The sequence below is a fragment of the Nuphar pumila genome, chromosome 8, assembly GCF_984573655.1.
Source record: "Nuphar pumila chromosome 8, dmNupPumi1.hap1.1, whole genome shotgun sequence".
NCBI lineage: Eukaryota > Viridiplantae > Streptophyta > Magnoliopsida > Nymphaeales > Nymphaeaceae > Nuphar > Nuphar pumila.
This window is the reverse complement of record NC_143256.1, coordinates 17,352,291-17,376,052: the sequence shown is the minus strand read 5'-3', so window position 1 is coordinate 17,376,052 and position 23,762 is coordinate 17,352,291. Positions and strand designations below refer to the sequence as shown.

General features: G+C 37.7%; 1 protein-coding gene across 1 annotated transcript in view; it reads right to left on the bottom strand.

The window, feature by feature from the left end:
• Positions 1 to 18,559, bottom strand: part of LOC149829693 (actin-interacting protein 1-2-like) — a 35,394-nt gene extending 16,835 nt beyond the window's left edge. The window contains exons 1-3 of the mRNA XM_090015254.1: positions 18,472 to 18,559; positions 18,300 to 18,358; positions 5,728 to 6,135 (exon numbers count right to left, since the gene is read on the bottom strand). Coding sequence (XP_089871380.1) covers positions 5,728 to 6,135; positions 18,300 to 18,358; positions 18,472 to 18,559 — 555 coding nt within the window. The remainder of the gene's footprint in view (positions 1 to 5,727; positions 6,136 to 18,299; positions 18,359 to 18,471) is intronic.
• Between the last annotated feature and the right edge of the window lie 5,203 nt (positions 18,560 to 23,762).

Genomic DNA, 23,762 nt, shown 5'->3' with positions numbered 1-23,762 from the left:
CTCGACATTCAAACTAGACTGCGAAACAAGTCCACTAGACACAAGCTTCTCAATAAATGAATGATTACAATGACTAAGACGACGATGCCAAATCTCTGGCTTATTACATTGAGATAGACTAAAACAAACTTTGAATGACACTGGACGAACTGGTTGTGAATTTATTGATGCATCATGAACTAGAAGAGATTCCTTGAAGACATACATGTTTCCCTGTCGTTCTCCATCAACGAGTGTCTTCTTCGTGAGAAGATCCTTGACACATACAGAAAGAGTAAATTCGACAAAAGAATTAGTATCATCGACAAGTTTAGAAACAGAAACAATGTTTTTAACAATACTAGGAGAATGGTAAACATCAGATAAAGGTAATGAGGAATTGGGGAGTAGAAGGAAAATATTTCCAACATGAGAGATAGGATGAAGAACACCATCTCCGGTTTTAATAAATCTTACCAATATCACATGTCACATGTGCAGCAGCCCGGAGTTAATGTACCAAGTCTCCTACTCAGTTTGCTTGAAGCTCAATTCTGAAAGAGCGAAAATCAAAAGATTCTTCACATTTTTCTTTTCATCTCCTTTACGGTCGTCTCCTGCTTGTCCCCTAGTAGAAGGCCCAGCACCATTAAACTTGCCTTTGTTTTGCGGATTATGCCAGCAATTTGCTTTAATGTGCTCCATTTTATTACACTGAAAACATGTCGGGATGTTTATAGGGTTCCCTGGATACAAGTTAGGTGACATGTAGGGTATGGGAAAAAGCCCACGGCCTCCTTGATTACCTCTTCTATGTCCACGCCCGCCTCAAAAGCCCCCACGTCCTCGCCCTAATACTACTCATGTGACAAGTACCTCATGGTTGTTGGAATTCAGGGTCATCTTCTCGCCCCTAATGGTAACTTCATATTGTAGTAGCTTAGTCCGTAGATCTTCAAAACTGGGCAATGAAGGGAGGCATAGAAGAGAGGTGACTAACATGTGGTAGTCAGAACCCAGACCATTCAGTGCCTGTTGAACCTTTTCTTTGTTAAGAATTACGCAACCCACCATGGCTAGTTGATATGTAATACTCTTGATTTTGTTCATGTATTATGTCACTGATAAACTCTATTTCTTCAAAAGCTGAAATTCTCTCTTTAAATGCAAAATCCTAGCTTATGAAATCTGTGAATAAGTCTGCGCCAATATTTGCCACAACTCTCTGGCTGAACATTCATCTAGGATGGCCACTAATATCTCATGGGAAAGCATAGAGGTAATGTAAGCCACAACTGCCTGATCTTTTCTTCTTCATGTTACAAATTTTGAATTATGAATCAATTTGTTGGAAACCTCCCCTTTATCATCTCGCTCTTCTTGCAGGACGAATTCTAGTGGTGCATGGATCGTTCCATCAAGATATCCAGAGAGATCCAGACTCTTAATAAAAGGAAAACTTTGTCGCTTCCAGGTCAAGTAGTTATATGAGTTGTCCAAGGAAACTGGAAGGGAGAATCCATGTGAAAGGACAACAAAAGAACACTCTGACCAGCAGTTTGATTTACCAGCAATGTAAATCTATTTTTTTTTTCTTTTTGCTACGAAAATAATATTGCAGGGAAACAAATAATCAGTAGAACACGACAAATTAATGATCTGAATTTTTTTTTTGTATGGACCGAAACTTTGATTTGGTTTTGGAGAATAAGATTTGACTTGAAAGACAAAAGAGAGATCTAGGTTTAAATGGAAACACAAATCTGATCTGATACGATCAGATTTGATTTAACGCTGCTGAAGGGAAGAATCAATATGCCATGGCCAGATCTAATTTAGTCTGGCTTGGAACGAAAACACTAGATCTGGAACGATCCGATCCAGCATCAAAGAGGAAAAAAAATAATCAAGATTTAAGAAAACAGATCTGGTTTGACGTGACCAGACTGTTTGACGTGAACAGATTCAGTTTTAAGAGATCGAAAACTTAGAGAGGAAGAAAGATGTTTAAAAATTTTAAGAGAGAGATTTTTAACCTAATATGATAAGATCAATTTTCAGGACAGAAGGAGAATAGAATCTGATCTGATAAGATCAGATCTTGGATCAAAGAAAGGAAGAAGAGAACTCGACCTAGTATTTACTTCTCAGCCTGCTCTGATACCATGTTAGAAGTCACGCACCTTCGACCAGATCTTCATCCACAGCAGAAGAGAAAGGGATTTGCAAGAAGGAGAGGCAGCAATGACTGGCACGATTCTCAATGAGAGGTTGTGCCCTATATTCAATGTAATATATATGATACAAGTTGGATCGGGTCTGTCAACCCAGACCTGATAACACCAACCATGTAAATACAATACAAAAGAATCATTTTGGGTCTAGAACCAGACCCGTACCCTACATTCTCAATAGAAATTATTGTCTTTTAATATATTTTTTAGATTATGGATATGTATATTGAAAAAATTATATTTTGCAAAAATATGTGGTTTCTTAAAATCTTATGTGTTTCATGTTTTGCAAAATATTAATTTTTTACATTTTTTTTTGTGTCTCTTAATGTATGTATTTACATAGATTATCTTTGGGATTTTTAATATATAGTGATGTTTCTTTGGTGATTCTAACTATGTGACCATGCATGATTTTAATTATGTAGCCTTTGTGATTATTATTGGATGGCATAAGCATGATTTGTCATCATGAACTCGAATACATATTTTAATTTCTCTATTATGCATTATATTTTTTAGTGGGTTCTTGTGTATGCTTCTTGAGCATTTTATGAATAAAACTTATATTTTTTAAAAGACTCTTGTATGATTGTTGCTTAGCCCTTAGTAGTTTTATGTGCTTTTTGGTAGCTTAGTGACTTGAGTGTTTGTGCACTTTTGTAACCCTTAGTGGTTTCTTTCTTGTGCATTGATACTTCATTGCATGTTTCTTAAAGATTTTATATTTGTTACATTGTGATAAAATTCTTTGTATGATATATATGAGTTCATGGTTGTTGATAGTTATATAGCTCTTTTTTCGAAAGTTTCAATTTGGCATTCCCATTTCTTTATGGTAGTTCTTAAGCTAGCTTTTCTAATACTTGTGAAACTAGTATTTTTTTAAACTGGAAAAGCATTTATTTAGCTATCTCAAATGGTTGGGTTACCTTTTATCGTGTTTTATACATATTTTTACATAAGTTGTGACTTGTGAAACAGTCACACAGACTGTGCACACAGTCTGTGCAATGCAGACTGTGACTGTGTAGACTGTGCACAGTCACACAGACTGTGTGCAATGACTGTGCAGTTGCAGTTGCACAGTCTGTGACTGTGCAACTGCATGCATTGCACAGTCTGGTTATATATTAAAAAAAAAGATATATAAAATTTTTTTTTTTTTGTTTTTTGTCTTAAAAATGGATATTTTTGGACTCGGTCAAAGTTGACCGAGTCCAAAATGTGGACGGACGCGGCCTGGACTCGTTGATCGAGTCCGACTCGGCATTGACCGAGTCCGGGCCGAGTCCAAAGCCGCACCCGTGTCCGCACCCGTGTCGGGGCGTGTCGACTCGGGTGCGGCACCTCCCTAGCCGAGTCCGTGTGACATAGGCATTTTGTAGTCTAGGAAAACAAGGGTAATTATAATACCGCACACAAGGCCATAAATGCTTAAGAATTTTCAAGGTTTTTGGATCTAGAATGCCATTGACATACAATAGAATGAATGTCTACTACATTTTTCATAACAGGGATATTGCGCCGAATCAATTCATTCTAGGTCTTGATTGCTTTGTCACCTTCTCATGAAAATTCAGAACATGCAATTAATAGCAAAGTACACCATTATTATCAAAACTGGTATTTGTCTTATGCACCACAATTTGCTTTGTAATCCCATTGTTGCTTAAAGCTAAACTTATGGTCCCCAATAGTAATATTCCTGCTTATTGCTGATCTCCAATCTTTACTGGGCTCCTCCTTTTCCCAGTTCCTTCAACTTGCTTCATGTCAAATTTTTTGTGTTCTGTAATTTCAGACAGCTTGTAACATGCCCATTCTATCCCTGACAGTGCTCATCTTTCTGTTTAATTAACTCTTAAGGACAAGATGTAAGGATACGTGGCATTTCTTCAATATGTGTTTTTATTTTTGCTTTACGTAACATGCATTAGTATTGTATCATTGTCATCAATGGCTCGGGTAATTGATTTGTAGTACCAGTTGGAGTCACACTATCTCAACCGGGCCATATTCAGGCAAACCTAGCTTGACTAATAAAAAAAAATTAACTCAATCCTAGTGAGGATTAATCTATTATGAGAGATCATCCCATGTGATTAATGAGTTGGGACATCAACCTGTTGTAGTTGGAATATTCATTTTCTCTTTTTTATTTCATTGAGTCAAATTGAAATGACAAAAATTGACACAGAATTAGAGCAGCCATGACGAAGTGATCTATTAATCTCATCTTCATGCTTTTTCCTCTAATCTTCTAACCTCTTTCTTCTCTATGGATTTAATATTTTTCAGAAGATTTCTTTGTTTTGAATGTTAAATTTTAAAACACTTACTGGAATCATAGGCATATCTGACTGTTAGCTTTGAACAAATCTGGAATCTAACTTGTTTTTTGGTCCCATAGGCTTGGGTGAAGGGGATAAATGGATTGGTACGTGGAAATGGTAGCTCTATCTCAGCTGGTGGTGTGGTTGGCTGGAACCAAATAATCAAATCTTCAAGGGAGTACGACCTTGCAAAGGGGGGTGATTGAATTGGTAATTAAGTTTATGGTTCAAATCAAGCTTGCAAAGGGGTCAAGCTGAGGTTCCAGACTGACTTATGGTCCAGGGATGTAACTCTTGCTGAAAGATATCCACCGTTTTTTCACATAAACAGAGATAACAGCATACTTGTAAGTGAATGTTGGAAAGGAAGAGCTAGTTAGTTCACTGAATTCAGAAGGAATTTCAAGGAGCAAGAGGTAGAAGATTGGTTTTGGTTATGGCTATTGGATTTTTAGGCCCATGGAAAATTTCCGACAGCGAGAATTCCTTATATGGAAATGTGACGGATGTGTTATGTTCTCTATAGCTTCATTTAGCCATGCTTTTGGCTGTAAAGATGTAGACCACTTTCCAAATGACACCGTCCAGGGTTTCCATCCCTCTCCTACAGCCAAGATATTTGTGTGGCTCTTAGCACTTGATAAGGTTAATAACCAGTGCAAATTGAAAGACAAAAGTTTCCAGCTTGCAAGTACTTGCTACTTCTGTTTCGATGAGAACGAAACAATTGAGCATTTGTTTTGGTTTTATCCAGCATTTCAGTGGTTGTTCAAACAAGCTTTGGATTGTGCCAATAAAATGGCCAGATGGGGATTTAGCTTGGATTGGTCGGAATAGGACTGGTGGTTAAGAATCTTAATTTGATCTATTCTGTAAGCTTGTTGAAAGATTTCTTATCCCCTGGCTTAAATTATTTCTCTTAGACAAAAAAAAAGGATTTACATGGTTTGCAAAGTGTTATAATGTGCATCTCCCTCGCATACTGTTTGTAGACTCTGTACATACACCAATTCTTGTTTTCTTTTTGTTATGTGTGTGTGCTTGTGTTCAAGGATTGATACACACACACACACACACACACACACACACACACACATATATATATATATATATATATATATATATATATATATATATATATATATATATAGAGAGAGAGAGAGAGAGAGAGATGGTACCTCTCGAGTGACATGGTCCCATACAACAGCTTCTCGATTGAGATCACCAGAAATAAACATAGAGGCATCTGGGGAGAAACGAATGGCGTTAATAGCACCACGATGCTTCTCAAGGACTGACTCTTCAGTGAGAGTGTCCCCATTGACAGAATAGACGTGGAGTTTCCCATCTTGGCCACCAACAATGGCCTCACTTCCATCAGGTGAAATTGCAGATGCCGTCACAGCAAACCCAAGATTCAGAGTTGACAACACTTTGGATCCACGAAGCATGATTACTTCGGAATCAGTTGAAAGCAATGCCAGCTCGGGCTTATCAAGTGCAATATTTAAGTCCTTTGGTTGTGCACCAATATCAATTTGTTCTTCATCACCACACTGATTAGCATGCAGCGGAATTCTCCTTACCTGTAAAATTTTGGGAAAAGGATCATCTCTTGTAGCAAAAGCAAGTTGAACATATTGTACATAGCTACAGTTGTTGTACAGTCAGCAAAATATAAGCCCCACAGCAGGATATCATCAATTGGAATTTGGCAGGTAGATTAAGAAATTGTTCCTTATTAAAGGAATATGCTATTCATCAGACTTGGTGAGCAATACTACCGTGTATTGAACTTTTATAATTGGCTGGAAAGCTTTCCAGACAAGAATATATGGACTATCTCTGATATTTACTATCCAAACATCAAAGAAGAGGACCAAATATTTGGAGAACACCTGATAAAATCATCAAATTGGACTAGGACAATATAACTTAAAAACGAGGAGAAAATCTCCAACCGAATAGCCTTTGGAAATCTTTCACATATTATTGCCATTAGACATACTAGCGAGCACAGACATGCTCCCAGTCTATGTCACAGGGACTCACCAAAGAGGCCTCTGCACCCACGTCGACGCGACGCGGGTGTGGCACCCAATTCGGTCAACCCGCACCCAAGGTTATCATTGTCCAAAATGGACTTGGTTAACTTTGTCCATTAAAAAAAGGGACAGGGCTCGATAATGGGTAACGGTACCTCGAGCACCCCCCTCCCCCCCCCCCCAATTAAAAAAAAAAGGGGTACCTCGAGAAGGGGTAAAGAGGGATGGGGCTTGAGAATGGGGTACCACGAGAAAGGGTAAAGGGGTGGTGTTAAAATATATATATATATATATATATATATATATATATATATATATATATATATATATATATATATATATATATATACCCTCCCGCACCCCCACACCCAAGTTCTTTTAAAGTGCAGCATCGCCGCCCCCGCATCTGCACCCGTACCTATGTGACATAGCTCCCAGTTTATCCAATACATATATGCACATGTATGAATACAAATTGTAGTTAGTTGCCTGTTTATAGAGAGCGTGAGAGAGGTTGACTATACCATGCACGTGCGAAAATCAAATTCCACTTGTACAACTTACATAATGAATAACAAATAGTGTCAACTGTCACATACAAATCAATTCCTTATGCTGTGAACATTGGATCAAGAGAATTTCTGCTCATGACATTTTATATGTCAAAATTACAACTGGCACGGTAACAATGTCAGAACAAAACAATATCCATAGTGCTATGATTAGGCCAATGAAGCACTGCTCGTCATATTATATCATTACATGGCAAGGTGTACCTTTCAAAAGGTATATGTGTAATTAGGTTAACCTAAAGTTAGACATAACATACAAGAGAGTTGACTGCGACATCACCCACCATATGAGGCACTTTACAGCCCTGTGGTACCTCCTGTTATCTCTTCTCTATTCTTCGTCTTCACCACATGAACATAAAGTTGAATTACTTGCTTAAAAGATGTAGTACTGCTCATTTCAAGCATGGGCGTGAACAAATCTCAATTCATTTTTTATTTCTTCTCAAGGAGTATTGAAAATGATATTACTTGCATATTTTGGTCAAACTATTTCAATGGAATATTATATAGAATTTCAAAGGCTATTTAAGTTTCTAATTCAAGAATTTGACATCAAGAAATTGGTCTCATTTACGTACCTCTTAGAGATTGAAGTTACAAGAACAACAAAGAGTATATTTATCTTTTAGAGAGAATATGTTGGAAGATACTGTTATTAGTCAGTTTGGAGCCTTGTGAATTAACTAACATATGTGTTATCCGATTAGCCTGATTAATCAATTCATGCACAATGAAATGATACTGAGATGGGCCATGAATATTCAAAAAATTGAAGGCTACTCATCAAAAAGGAATCTTCTATGCCAATTCCTTTGAAGTACAAAATAGATGACCTGCATGTATGTGCATAAAAGAACCGCCTCTGGTTTTATTTTCTTTGAGAGTGAATTCTGTACCATTGAATAGAAAAGAGACAAATGATCATAAGCTTAAATGTTGAAGCCACATTATAAAGCCATGTCTTTTGGGCCATTTGAAAAGAATTCATGTAAAAGCAATATTACAAAAGGCAGAGATTCAGGTGAAACTTCTAGGAAGCTTTATGGTGATAAATAATATCTATGAAAAGAAGCAACCATATATTGGTGACCTGCCACTTTAATAAGAAAGAGTTGCATTCAAGATGTTTAGCACTTCAAAATTTCTGAACAGAATTGCAAATTCTCCAAGAGAGTTCAAGGCTTGACTTCATAAATCAATTCGATAGATATCTTTGCAACACCTCAAGATGGAGCATTGTTGCCTATCTCAATTAGGGGTGGCAATCGGGTCGGGTTGGCAGGTCGACCCGGCGGGTTGGCTGGTCAGCATACCTCAACCCGACCCGTTTATTAAACGGGTCGGCTGTGGCAAACACGAACCCGACCCGTTTATTAAACGGGTAACCCGACACGACCCGCCAACCCGTTTATAAACGGGTTGGGTCGGGTAAACGGATTGGCAGGTTAGCAGGTTGACCCGCCCGCCTAACCCGTTTATTAAACGGGTCAGCTGGGTTGGCATACCCCTAACACGAACCCGACCCGTTTAATAAACGGGTTAGGCGTGAAAAGATACTGTCATTTAGTATAAAGTCTGGATCTCAGGATCCAGACCCAATTCCTTTCATTTTAAACACATGCTCATTAATGTTTCATTAATGACATGCTATAATTTTATCATAACATGTAATGGGTATTTTCGTACCCTAGCTATTGTATCTGTGTGTATTTAATCAGAGAAGCAAAAATGAATACCCTGATTAGGGATTTTTGCTGCAGCCTCGTTCTCTCTCCCCATGCTGTGTTGTTGCTTGTAGATGAAGAAAGGAACCCATGATTTCTATCATGGTATCAGAGCAGCAGGTTCAATATTGAAGATCGGTTCCTTCTATGACTGATTTGTCTCCTTCTAAGGTACCTGTTTTCTCATTTTTCCTATCGATTTCTCTTGTATTTAAATCTGCAGTCTGGACTGAAATCTCTTCTTCGTACTCTCCTCTTTCTTTTTGCTCTTTTGAAATACATCATTAATCTGCTTATTGTCTTCTTCAAGTACCTCCTTTTGATTCCCCTTTTTTATTTAAGCCAACGTGTTTCTCTTATTTCCAAAATCCAAAACTGAAATTTGGTCACGTTGGCATATTTCCTCCTTCTTTCATTCCCTGTTGTTCTTCTGTCATATCTACTACTTCTTTCACATTGCTGCACGTGATCTTACCCATCCATAAGCAAAATAATCAAGCAAGATCAATTTTTTTGATCTATGTGTGATTACAAGAGTTGAAAAGGATCACTCCAAACTCATTTGCATATTGATGTCAGATCAGATTGTGATCTGCACGCCCAGATCTATCTTGATTGAAATAATTTCATCTTCGAATTCATTTTCATCTCTGTTTTGCCTGTTTTCTGTTCCTGTTCCTCTAGAATTCATACCACAAGAAGAAAAGAATGGTGAGAAAGATCTTTCTATTACCTATGTTAGAAATCCTGAGTATGTATCCTGGATGAAGTGAGATCAGGCGTTGGTTGCCTATATCACTTCTACATTGTCACAAGAAGTGCTTGTGGCAATTCCAGATGACTGCTCTGTTAAAATGTAAAATTGTGCAAATGTTTCATATTTACTGACAAAAATGATAAACTTTCTCCTCGTGTGATTCCCTGTGCCTTTTTAGGATATGCTGAAAACCAGAAAGGTTATAGATGTTTTGACTTCAAAAATAATAAACTATATGTGTCTAGAAATGTTTCCTTTCTTGAAAAGGAGAGCTTCTTTGATTTTAGAAAATTAAAAGACGTCACTGAGTACTCCTTTTTGCTAGATCTAATATCAACATCTGATGAATATGACCTTGATTGTAACTTTGATGATGATCAAAGAATTATTGATCTTAATGTTGAAAATGAAGAAGTTCATAGAGATACTAGTATTCAACATTCCAGGCGACAAAAGTCTAATCCTCCATGTGCACTTGAAAAATATTCTAACATTCCAACTAGACAATCATCCCGAATCTCGAGGCCTCCAGGAAAGTTTATATCAGTGGCGGAGCCAGGGGTGGGCATGGGTGGGCGGCCGCCCACCCTAAAATTTGAAATCGAGTTGACTCATGACTCGGAAAACCGAGTCGAATCGGGACTCGTGAAACCGAGTCGACCGAGACCCGGGCTCTCGATGAGTCTAGAGCCTGCCAAAAGAGGCGAGGGGTAAAACCCTAGCCAGTTTTCTAAAGCTCTGCCCCTCCGTTCCAGCGTTCCCCTTCAGTCACAGGCAAGACGGCAACCCCATTCGCCGGCAACCCTTGTGCTCTGCAGTGCCGCCGGCCTCCCTTCGGTGAACCCGCGGTGGCGGTGCCCCCCTCCGAGCTTCTCCCTCTCGGCTGCAATCTCCGGCGACGCGAGGCACCGGTGTCGCAGTCAGTCGGACCTTTGCCAATCTCTGGCAACCATCGCTAGCAGTTTGAAGAAGACCCTCTTATCTCCTAAATTTGAGGGTGGGTTTTGTTCATGTTCAGTGGCTCTAGTGATACAGTATCCAGTTATCCATTCTACAGGAGCAATACAGGCCAATCCTTCAATTTGGTTCTTGATCCTTTCTTTTTGGGGCACAACTGAACGTGGGTCTAGTTTCTTTCCTCCTTTTTGGGCGCAACCTCATTGGAAGAGTCAATCTTGCTATCCTTTCTTGGTCATCGTGCGTGCATAGGACTCTCCTTTTGTGCCTGCTGCTAAAACAAGGTATGGATGTCTATCAATGTAACGAAGGCAACGGATAACGTATCTTTATCTACCAGATAGTTGGTGAGTGAATTGCTTGTTCTCGATTGTCTAGGATTCTTGTAGTGAGTAACTGTGGCCATTGACAGATTTTAATAATTGGGCGTCTGTATTTTTTGTCTAACAGGCATTTTTATACTCTTTTTGCTTGAATTCTGCATATGGTGCATGTTGGTCATCATCGGTGTCATAAAAAATGTATTCATTTTTTAGCTTAAAGCTTTTTCGGGGTTCTACGGCCAATCTTGGTGGTCAGAGGCGGAGCTGGGGGGGGCGGGGGCAGGAATGGGCTGTAGCCCAGTCCTGCCTCTCGAAACAGTTAATTTTTTTTTTTTTTAAAAGCCCAGTCCTAGCCCAGCTCAGCCCTGACTGCAGCAAATAGTTTGATTTGTCCATATAAAATAGATTTTTATTAATAATTGTAGCCATTTTTTATTTTATCTCAATTTTTTTTTTCGGGGGCGCTGCCCCCGAGCCCCCGACTATCACGCCATTTTTTTTTTTGCTACACCCCTGTTTGCCCATCCCCCACGTCAATCCTAGCTACGCCACTGGTTTGTATCATACGAGTCTTTCTCACCCACATATAGGGCAGTTATTGCATTAATTCACTCATATGAAGAACCATCCACATATTTTCAAGCAAAAACTGATATCAAATGGATAGAAGCCATGAAAACTGAATTAGATGCACTTGAAAAGGCTTCTACATGGAATATTCAAGATCTTCCTTCAGGGAAGAAAACTATAGGATGTCGATGTGTTTATAAAATTAAAACCAAGAGTGATGGTACTCTTGAAAGATATAAAGCCCGTTTAGTAGCCAAAGGTTATGCCCAAGAATATGGGATTGATTATGAAGAAACCTTTGCTCCGATGGCTCGTATGACTACTGTCCGAACCTTAATTGCCTTAGCTTCTATCAAAAAATGGTCTATTTTTCAAATGGATGTCAAAAATGTTTTTTTAAATGGAAAGCTAGTTGAAGAAGTATACATGGAACCCCCTTCTGGTCTAAGTATTCCTAAGGGTAAAGTCCTTCGCTTAGAAAAAACTCTTTACGGACTTAAACAAGCACCAAAAGCTTGGTATGATAGGTTTAGTCGTGTTATGATTGATATTGGTTTTCAATTCTGTTTAACTGACACTGCTTTGTTTATTAAGAATTCTGATGCAGGGATCATTGTGCTTCTTCTCTATGTGGATGATATGATCATCACCGGAAGCGATAAACAGGGAGTTGAAACAATCAAAACACTTCTTAAATCTCATTTTGAAATGACTGATTTGGGCTTGTTGAGATACTTTTTAGGCATTGAAGTTGCTTATTCTCCTAGAGGATATTTATTATCTCAGACTAAATTTGCTTTTGATATTGTTTTCAGGTCTGGTATTACTGATGATAAGAAAGTTGACACTCCAGAAGTTGTTAATGTTAAAATGAAGATTGATGAGGGAGAACTTCTTGCAGACCCTACTCCTTATAGACAGCTTGTCGGGGCACTTTCCTATCTATCCATTACCAGACCAGATATAGCACATGCTGTTCATACAGCAAGTCAATTTCAACATGCTCCTACTTCTGTTCATATGGGAGCAGTCATGCGTATTATCATATATATCAAGTCCTCTCTTTCACAAGGACTTTTCTTATCTTCCTCCTCTTCTCTTGATTTAATTGCATATACTGATGCTGATTGGGGAGGTGATCCCAATAACAGACACTCAACCACTGGCTTTTGTGTCTTTTTAGGGGAATCATTGATCTCGTGGAGGTGTAAAAAGCAGCAGAAGGTATCTCTCTCATCCACCGAAGCTGAATACAGAGCCATGGCAACCATGACCATGGAAGTAGTTTGGCTCCGACGACTGCTTGCTGACATGGGAGCTGAAGCAACAAAGGCTTCACAAATGTGTTGTGACAACAAAAGTGCGATCTACATTGCCAGTAACAGAACATTCCACGAACGCACCAAACACATCGAAATGGATTGTCACTACGTCAGAGAGGAATATCTACACGGGATAATTGATCTGCCATATGTCACTTCAGAATATCAGTTAGCAGACTTCTTTACAAAGCCTCTCGCTGCTCCCCGATTTCACTTTCTCTTAGACAAACTTTCGCTCATTGTACCGTAAGTTTGAGGGGGAGTGTTAAAATGTAAAACTGTACACATATGTATATATAATAATATTATATTATTATTATATATATATATAAATACATTTTTCATTTCTTTTTTTTCTGTATTTTTTTCCTTTATTTTTATTTTTTGTCTTTATGTCATCTAGTTCAGTTTGAACTAGAATGGCTGTTGCTAGTCAAGTCCTGTCCAGACTTGACTAGCAATAGAGCTGTTGGACTGACACATTCCAACAGCTCTAAATAGAGCTGTTGGACTGTGTCCAACAGCTCTATTGAGTCCTCTTTCAGCTGTGTATATAAAGGGGTGCAGCCCCTCTTGTATTTCATTCCAATGCTTCTTAAGCAATTGGTTTTTCATATCAATAAATAATACATTTTTGTTTTTATTTTGTTTCCGGTTATACCCTTTTTAAGGGTTATGCTTTAGTGTCATTCTTGACACTTGCCCTTGTTAATCTAAGCTCGTGTTTCGAAGATCCCCATTTCATTTCATGCTCAACAATGCAATTATGGCATCGACTGGTTCAGACATATTCTCAAGTTTCTCAGGCCAGAGTATTATTTTTAAAGAAAGAGTTTCAAATGCTAAGAAAGGACTCCATGACTATTATGGAGTATTTGAACAAAATGAAGACTATTACAGATCAATTGGCCATTGTGGGATGCCCTGTTAGTGACAAAGATATGGTGCGACAAACTTTGAGTAGGCTGGGGTCGGACTATCATATGATGGTTACTTCCTTATTGTGTTTGCCAGATTTACCTACATTTGAAGATCTTCGTGTCAAGCTTTTACAGTATGAGATGACGTTGAAAGGATTTTCTGAAGATACTCATGCTCATGTTGGAGCACACAATGTTCTTGCCACAGGAGTTGCCTATGGGCGAGGACGTGGTAGGTATGATTTTCGAGACAAATGGGGTCAAGAAAGAAATGGACAAGGAAGTCGTGGAATACTACCTACACCCAATGTTCCTCCCAATGGGCAAAGGCAAAGGACAATACCTACCTGCTTTCTCTGGAACAAAAGGGGACACATAAAGGCAAATTGCTGGTTTAACCCGCAAAATAGAGGAAAGCAATTGGAGACAAGAAAGGGAACAGATACATTGAAAAATAGTGGAGAAGTCAAAGAGTTACTATTATTTGCCTTGGCTGAATTGAATATCAAACAGAATAATCAAGGTACTTGGTATGTTGATTCGGGTGCAGCCACTCATGTCACTGGTGATGCTGGTAAGCTCCTAAATCTTGTTTCTTATGTTGGTAGAAATAGTATAGTCACTGGAGATGGGTCTCACCACCATATTTTGCACATTGAAAATTTTGTAATCCCCATGTCCAACTATTCTCTTGCACTTTCAAATGTCATTCATGCTCCTAATATCAAGAAAAATATTGTTTCTGTCTCTAAACTTGTAGATGGCATTAATGCTTCAGTTGAGTTTACTCTTTTTTCTGTTTGTGTTAAGGACCTTCAAACGAGAGAAACATTCACTGAAGGAAAACGTCAAGGAAATATGTACGTGTTCCAAGAGAATCCTTCCTCTCGTGTTCAACCTGTTGATTCCATCTTGAAGCTCACATCATCATCTTCAGTTTCTATTGAGAGTGTTTTTAATCTTTCTGAATGTATTGAGTCGAATCTTTGGCATGGTCATCTGGGTCATTGTAGTAGTCGCTTTATTGATAAGCTTGTTTCAAGTAGTCTTATTCCCAAGTCAAGTCTAGACTTAAGTGTCGATAATAAAAAGTGTTCTAGTTGTCTTCAGTGTAAGAGTCATGTTCTTCCTTTTCATTCCATTAATAAAAGAGCTTCAAGACCATTTGAAATTATGTGTTCTGATGTTTGGGGCCCGGCTCCAGTTCCTTCCATGTATGGCACTAGATATTATCTCATATTTGTTGACAGTTATTCTCGATATACATGGATCTTCTTTATGAAAAGTAAATCTAAAACCTTCAAGTTATTTCAGAATTTTCATTCTTTTGTTCAAAACCAATTCTCTCAGAATATTATTTGTTTCCAATGTGATGGAGGGGGTGAATTCTCTTCAAATGACTTCATAAATTTCCTCCAAACAAATGGAATAAGTAGATATGTGTCTTGCCCTTACACACCTCAACAGAATGGGATTACTCAACGGAAGCATTGTCATATTGTCAAGAGTGCAATGAGCATGATGCATGATAGTAACCTTCCAGTTACCTTCTGGGCAGAGGCTTTTCACACAACTGTCTATGTCATAAATTGATTGCCTATGAACATCTTAGAGAACAAATCACCCTATTTCTCTTTGCATGGTGTGCATCCAAATTATCACGATTTGCGTGTATTCGGGTGTATGTTATGTTCATGTTGACAGTTCAATGCGGCACAAGTTTCAGGATAAGGCCTTAAAGTGCAGATTTGTGGGGTATGCTGATGATTACAAAGGCTACAAATGCTATGATCCCGTGAGCAAGCGCATAAAAATATCCAGAAATGTTGTGTTTGACGAATCAAATTTTGGTCATAATGCTAGCACTCCTCCTGAAATTGAAGTTTATCACCCTTGGTTGAACTCAGATCTCTTTTCTAGTATTGATAATGTATGTTCTTCTTAATGTAATCAAAGAGACTAGGGAAACGTATCTACTGTTGCGCAAAGAACTCAAGAAAGTGTAACGTCTGAATCACTATTGGCCCCCGAAAGGTATAAAGGCATTGGTTACTCTCGACGTGAGAAGGAGATACCTCCCAGCTTTAATCAGGAGCATAATTCTCCTTATGTTTCCACTCAATCACTTGCTCACAGAAGGTCTACCCGACCTCGGCATCCTATTGATAGGTGGGTCAGTTATGAGAACTTCACGATGGATTTTCAACTTTTCTTAACCTCTTTGGGCAAGGAAGATCAACCGACAACATTTTATCAAGCAATAAATTCTAAGAGATGAATTGAAGCTATGAACAACAAAATGGCGGCTCTTCATGAGTCTGGCACTTGGGATATTGTTCCCAGACCACATAATCGGAATGTGGTTGGGTCAAAATGGGTCTATAAGATAAAGTATAAGCTAGATGGTGCTATCGAGCGATATAAGGCAAGGCTGGTTGCCAAAGGATTCACACAGGAGCAAGGACAAGACTATGATGAGACCTTTATTCTAGTTGTGAAAATGGGAACTATCCGCATCATAGTATCATTGGCTGTTGAGCACCAGTGGACTCTCAACCAATTGGATGTGAAGAATGCGTTTCTACATGGAACTCCGAAGGAAGAAGTATACATGGAGCAGCCCACTGGGTATGCAAAAGGGAACTCTAAAGAATACGTGTGCAGGTTAAAGATAGCTATATATGGTCTAAAGCAGGCATCTCAATCTTGGTTTGACAGTTTCGCTCTTGAAGTAGAAAAATATGGGTTTAGTCGGTCTCTTCTTGACCATTCTCTTTTCATATTTAAATGCAAATATATAATTACCCTGTTATTGATATATGTTGATGACATTATCATTACAGGTAACTCTAATGAACATATTGAACAGGTTAAAGAACTTTTGAATCATAAATTCAAGATGAAGGATCTTGGTAAACTGCGATACTTTCTTGGAGTAGAAGTTGACAGGACTCCTTAAGGCATGACGCTTACTCAGCATAAGTATACCATTGATGTTCTTAGCAAGGCAGGTATGACAGATTGTAAGCCCCTCAGCACACCCAATGTACTTCATCAGAAACTCAGTTGCTAAGATGGAGATTTGTACGAGGATCCTACAGGATATCGCAGGATAGTAGGAATGCTTCAATATCTTACCTTCACTCGGCCTGACATTGTCTATTCTGTCAATCAGGTATCTCAGTTCATGCATGAACCACATATTGGGCATATGATAAACTAGACCATCTCCAAGAGTTCCTTTTAAATATCGAAGGATTCTCTTGACAACATTCATATGCTTAGTTCGTGGGTCATGCATGAATTGTGAAACTTGATTCACTGCATACACAATGTCTGGTCTAGTGAAGGTGAGATATTGGAACATACCCACAAGACTCCGATATTTCTTGGAATCTTCATATGCTTCCCCATCCCGGGATCCGAGTTTATGATTAAGGACACTAGGGGTGGATAGAGGTTTATAATCCTTCATGCCTGCCTTATCCAACAAATCCAAAGTATATTTGTGTTGGGTTAGTGAAGTGTTTCATCCTGTCGATCCACCTCAACCCCTAAGAAATAACGCAAAACCCCCAAATCTTTCATCTTAAACTGTCGACTCAATAAGATCTTGGTAGCTTCTATGTGTTCATCGGAGTTCCCAGTAATAATAATATCATCCACATATATAAGAATTAATGTCCGTACCTGACAATCTCGAAAAATAAAAAGGGAATGATCAAGATGAGATCGAACCCATGTCTCTGAACTTCAATAGAGAAACTATCAAACCATGAGCGGGAGGCCTGCTTTAGCCCATAGATGGCTCTTCGTAGCTTGCAAACATGCGTGTTGGGGCTATGTTTGGTATAACTAGAGGGTTGCTCCATATACACCTCTTCCTTGAGAGTGCCATGCAAAAAATACATTTTTGACATCAAGTTGACTTAGAGTCCATCCATACTGAACTGACAAGGACAGAACTAATCGAATAGTTTCCATCTTGATCACAGAACTAAATGTTTCGGCATAATCTTGCCCGTATTCTTGAGTGAACCCTTTCGCTACTAGCCTCACCTTATAGCGTTCAATGGAATGATCGAGTTTATACTTGATTTTATAGACCTATTTAGATCCTACAACATTCTTGTTCGATGGTCTAGGAACAATCTCCCAAGTCCCACACTCATGTAAAGCTTTCATTTCCTCATTCATGACCTCAACCCATTTGATTGACATAGATGCTTGTGAGAAACTGATAGGTTCATCATGCTTTTCAATCTGGGAGATGAACAATTGTAAGTCTGTAGAGAAGTTGTCATAACTTACCCATTTTTCAATAGGATGGTGAATCCTCTCAAGCCTCCTGGGTTGCACAATAGGTCGTTGAACTTTGTCTTTGTTTCACTGCACATAGGTAATCCCTTAAAACTTTATAACATCTGAAATGACAGGCATAGTAATATCTTGTGTGTTTGTCGACATTTTCTTTTCTGGGTGTACAACTATACTATTTTGTTCTGCAGATAGTGTATGACATGAGGGTACGTCATGCATCACAATTTGATCAAGCACCTCAGCAACAAGCCATGGCTGATAACTTTTAGCATCCTTACAGTGTCCCTCTGTACTTCCTGAATCATCAGTATGAGTCTCGTCAAACACGACATTCCATGAAACTCTGATGCGACTGGTAGTGGAGTCATAGCAGTGATATCCTCTATATTGATCAACATATCCAACAAACCTACACCCGCATGCCTTTTTCTGAAACTTATCACGTTAAGAACTGTCAATATGAACATAGCATATGCAGCCAAACACTCGCAACTCATTATAGTCAGGATGAACCCCAAATAGTGTAAATAGCGTAAAATAAGGGGATTGATCTGCTAACAATTTCATTGGCAGTCGATTTATGACATAGACAGCTGAATGAAAAACTTTCATCCACAAGTTTAAAGGAATGTGAGTGTTATGCAACATACTCAGCGCACTCTCTACAATGTGCCAGTATTTTCTTTCAGTCGCACCATTTTGTTGTGGTGTGTGTGGACAAGATATTCGACGACCTATTCCATTATTTTAGAGAAATTCAGTAAATTCCTTTGATAAGTACTCTCATCCACCGTCACAATGAAAATATTGAATTTTAGTTGAAAATTGATTACAAACTAAAGCACAGAATGAGCAAAAAAGCTTGAAAACTTCAGATTTATATTTGATAAAATAAATACAGGTGTATCTAGAGTAACTATCAATGAAAGTAATGTAATAATGATTGCCCAATAAAGAAGACTGCGGGGCATGTCTCCAGACATCATAATAGACAATTTCAAAAAGCACAAAATCTCTTTGATTTATTGAATGAAATGGAAGAACATGACTTTTACATAATTGACAACGGAAACAAAGAAGAAAATCAGCCTCGACATTCAAACTAGACTGCGAAACAAGTCCACTAGACACAAGCTTCTCAATAAATGAATGATTACAATGACTAAGACGACGATGCCAAATCTCTGGCTTATTACATTGAGATAGACTAAAACAAACTTTGAATGACACTGGACGAACTGGTTGTGAATTTATTGATGCATCATGAACTAGAAGAGATTCCTTGAAGACATACATGTTTCCCTGTCGTTCTCCATCAACGAGTGTCTTCTTCGTGAGAAGATCCTTGACACATACAGAAAGAGTAAATTCGACAAAAGAATTAGTATCATCGACAAGTTTAGAAACAGAAACAATGTTTTTAACAATACTAGGAGAATGGTAAACATCAGATAAAGGTAATGAGGAATTGGGGAGTAGAAGGAAAATATTTCCAACATGAGAGATAGGATGAAGAACACCATCTCCGGTTTTAATAAATCTTACCAATATCACATGTCACATGTGCAGCAGCCCGGAGTTAATGTACCAAGTCTCCTACTCAGTTTGCTTGAAGCTCAATTCTGAAAGAGCGAAAATCAAAAGATTCTTCACATTTTTCTTTTCATCTCCTTTACGGTCGTCTCCTGCTTGTCCCCTAGTAGAAGGCCCAGCACCATTAAACTTGCCTTTGTTTTGCGGATTATGCCAGCAATTTGCTTTAATGTGCTCCATTTTATTACACTGAAAACATGTCGGGATGTTTATAGGGTTCCCTGGATACAAGTTAGGTGACATGTAGGGTATGGGAAAAAGCCCACGGCCTCCTTGATTACCTCTTCTATGTCCACGCCCGCCTCAAAAGCCCCCACGTCCTCGCCCTAATACTACTCATGTGACAAGTACCTCATGGTTGTTGGAATTCAGGGTCATCTTCTCGCCCCTAATGGTAACTTCATATTGTAGTAGCTTAGTCCGTAGATCTTCAAAACTGGGCAATGAAGGGAGGCATAGAAGAGAGGTGACTAACATGTGGTAGTCAGAACCCAGACCATTCAGTGCCTGTTGAACCTTTTCTTTGTTAAGAATTACGCAACCCACCATGGCTAGTTGATATGTAATACTCTTGATTTTGTTCATGTATTATGTCACTGATAAACTCTATTTCTTCAAAAGCTGAAATTCTCTCTTTAAATGCAAAATCCTAGCTTATGAAATCTGTGAATAAGTCTGCGCCAATATTTGCCACAACTCTCTGGCTGAACATTCATCTAGGATGGCCACTAATATCTCATGGGAAAGCATAGAGGTAATGTAAGCCACAACTGCCTGATCTTTTCTTCTTCATGTTACAAATTTTGAATTATGAATCAATTTGTTGGAAACCTCCCCTTTATCATCTCGCTCTTCTTGCAGGACGAATTCTAGTGGTGCATGGATCGTTCCATCAAGATATCCAGAGAGATCCAGACTCTTAATAAAAGGAAAACTTTGTCGCTTCCAGGTCAAGTAGTTATATGAGTTGTCCAAGGAAACTGGAAGGGAGAATCCATGTGAAAGGACAACAAAAGAACACTCTGACCAGCAGTTTGATTTACCAGCAATGTAAATCTATTTTTTTTTTCTTTTTGCTACGAAAATAATATTGCAGGGAAACAAATAATCAGTAGAACACGACAAATTAATGATCTGAATTTTTTTTTTGTATGGACCGAAACTTTGATTTGGTTTTGGAGAATAAGATTTGACTTGAAAGACAAAAGAGAGATCTAGGTTTAAATGGAAACACAAATCTGATCTGATACGATCAGATTTGATTTAACGCTGCTGAAGGGAAGAATCAATATGCCATGGCCAGATCTAATTTAGTCTGGCTTGGAACGAAAACACTAGATCTGGAACGATCCGATCCAGCATCAAAGAGGAAAAAAAATAATCAAGATTTAAGAAAACAGATCTGGTTTGACGTGACCAGACTGTTTGACGTGAACAGATTCAGTTTTAAGAGATCGAAAACTTAGAGAGGAAGAAAGATGTTTAAAAATTTTAAGAGAGAGATTTTTAACCTAATATGATAAGATCAATTTTCAGGACAGAAGGAGAATAGAATCTGATCTGATAAGATCAGATCTTGGATCAAAGAAAGGAAGAAGAGAACTCGACCTAGTATTTACTTCTCAGCCTGCTCTGATACCATGTTAGAAGTCACGCACCTTCGACCAGATCTTCATCCACAGCAGAAGAGAAAGGGATTTGCAAGAAGGAGAGGCAGCAATGACTGGCACGATTCTCAATGAGAGGTTGTGCCCTATATTCAATGTAATATATATGATACAAGTTGGATCGGGTCTGTCAACCCAGACCTGATAACACCAACCATGTAAATACAATACAAAAGAATCATTTTGGGTCTAGAACCAGACCCGTACCCTACATTCTCAATAGAAATTATTGTCTTTTAATATATTTTTTAGATTATGGATATGTATATTGAAAAAATTATATTTTGCAAAAATATGTGGTTTCTTAAAATCTTATGTGTTTCATGTTTTGCAAAATATTAATTTTTTACATTTTTTTTTGTGTCTCTTAATGTATGTATTTACATAGATTATCTTTGGGATTTTTAATATATAGTGATGTTTCTTTGGTGATTCTAACTATGTGACCATGCATGATTTTAATTATGTAGCCTTTGTGATTATTATTGGATGGCATAAGCATGATTTGTCATCATGAACTCGAATACATATTTTAATTTCTCTATTATGCATTATATTTTTTAGTGGGTTCTTGTGTATGCTTCTTGAGCATTTTATGAATAAAACTTATATTTTTTAAAAGACTCTTGTATGATTGTTGCTTAGCCCTTAGTAGTTTTATGTGCTTTTTGGTAGCTTAGTGACTTGAGTGTTTGTGCACTTTTGTAACCCTTAGTGGTTTCTTTCTTGTGCATTGATACTTCATTGCATGTTTCTTAAAGATTTTATATTTGTTACATTGTGATAAAATTCTTTGTATGATATATATGAGTTCATGGTTGTTGATAGTTATATAGCTCTTTGTGAATCTCTATATGTTTGTCATCAATTGTCTAATAGTAGACTAATGATTTAGATCTAGCTTCTTAGAAGCTTTTCTTTAATAAAATCATATACTTTTGTCTTTTTATTGAGATTTATTGGATCTTTTGTATATGATGTGCCTTAGTGCACTTGTTTCTTGATTGGTGGATTCATGATTCCATTATCTTTTGAAAGATACTCTAACATCATAATTTCATCACACCTATGTAGATTATTTATATTGGGCATGATTCTTGTCCATTATTTGCTTGTCAAAGTTTGTAAAATTTGTCATGAGACATCTTGTGTTGGAAGTGATTGCATCAATTGACATATTGTTGTGCATATGATTGAACTATATTCATTCTAAGTCTTCATCTACCTTTATTGGATTTGATTTAAAACTTTGTTTTTTCAAATCGGTACTTTTATATATGAACTCACTTATTTGAAAATCAATTTCCGTGAGTATTTTTTGCCTTCTTTTGGCATTGTTTTTTGTCCATCATAGATTTTTCTAGGATGCGCCATTTATTTTTGGCCTTGTTGTTGGGTCAGAGTTAGCCGTTGAGGTGAGTTATGTGTGCACCTCATGTCATCTTACTAGTCTAGATTCCCAAAGGTTATGAGTGATGTGTTGTCACTTGTCTTGGGTTTGATTGGTATCTACATCCATGTTGCTTTTGTTGAACAAGAGATGCTTGTTGGGGTGAGTTGTGTGCACCTTGGTTTTCTTATCAGTATAGATTGTCGCCTTATAGTTTGGCTCTAATTGACGGTTGTTTGATCTCTAGTTCTATGAGTGTGTTATATCACTCATTTGTTTATTTGGACAATGTTATTATGAATACTTATAATTATGTTTATCTGTGATGGTTATCTATTTTGAAAATATGGTGTTTGAAAGATTGTTAAAATTGATACATTTATCCTTCTTGATGACATTAGTTTGTTTTTATTACAAGCTCTCTTACTTTGTGTCTTCTCCTATTATGTCTCTTATTTAAAAGATATTTTTGTGGTGAGTTATATGCACCCATTGGTTATTCACATTTTGTGTGTTTGTATTATACTCTTATTTTAGTAGCTGATGCACTTGAATATTGAGGTTTGTCTCTTATTTAAGTGTCATTTTACGTAGACAAGAAAGATTTGTTTGCAATGAGTTAGGTGCACCCATTGGTTATTCATACTTTTTGTGTGTTTGTATTATGCTCTTTTTCTAGTAGCTGAAACATTGAGGTTTGTCTCTTATTTAAGTGTTATTTTATATAGATGAGATGTTCACACTTTTTGTGTGTTTGTTAAGCTCATAAGTGGCATTGTCATTGATCTCTTGTTCTAGCAGCTATTACACTTGAATTTTGAGGTTTGAAGGTCAAGCGAGGTAAATTGCTTATGGTGGTCGAACTATTGTGAAGGTTTGCAAAATATCATTTCTTGATGTTTGTGGGATTTTCAAATCTCTCCACAAAATTTCTAAAAAAAATTCACTTATTTACCCTTGTCTGGGAAATGGTTATTGAAAATCTTCATGCATTTTGCATTGAATATGTTTTAATTGCATGCTTAAAGATATTTTAAATGTGTTCCATGA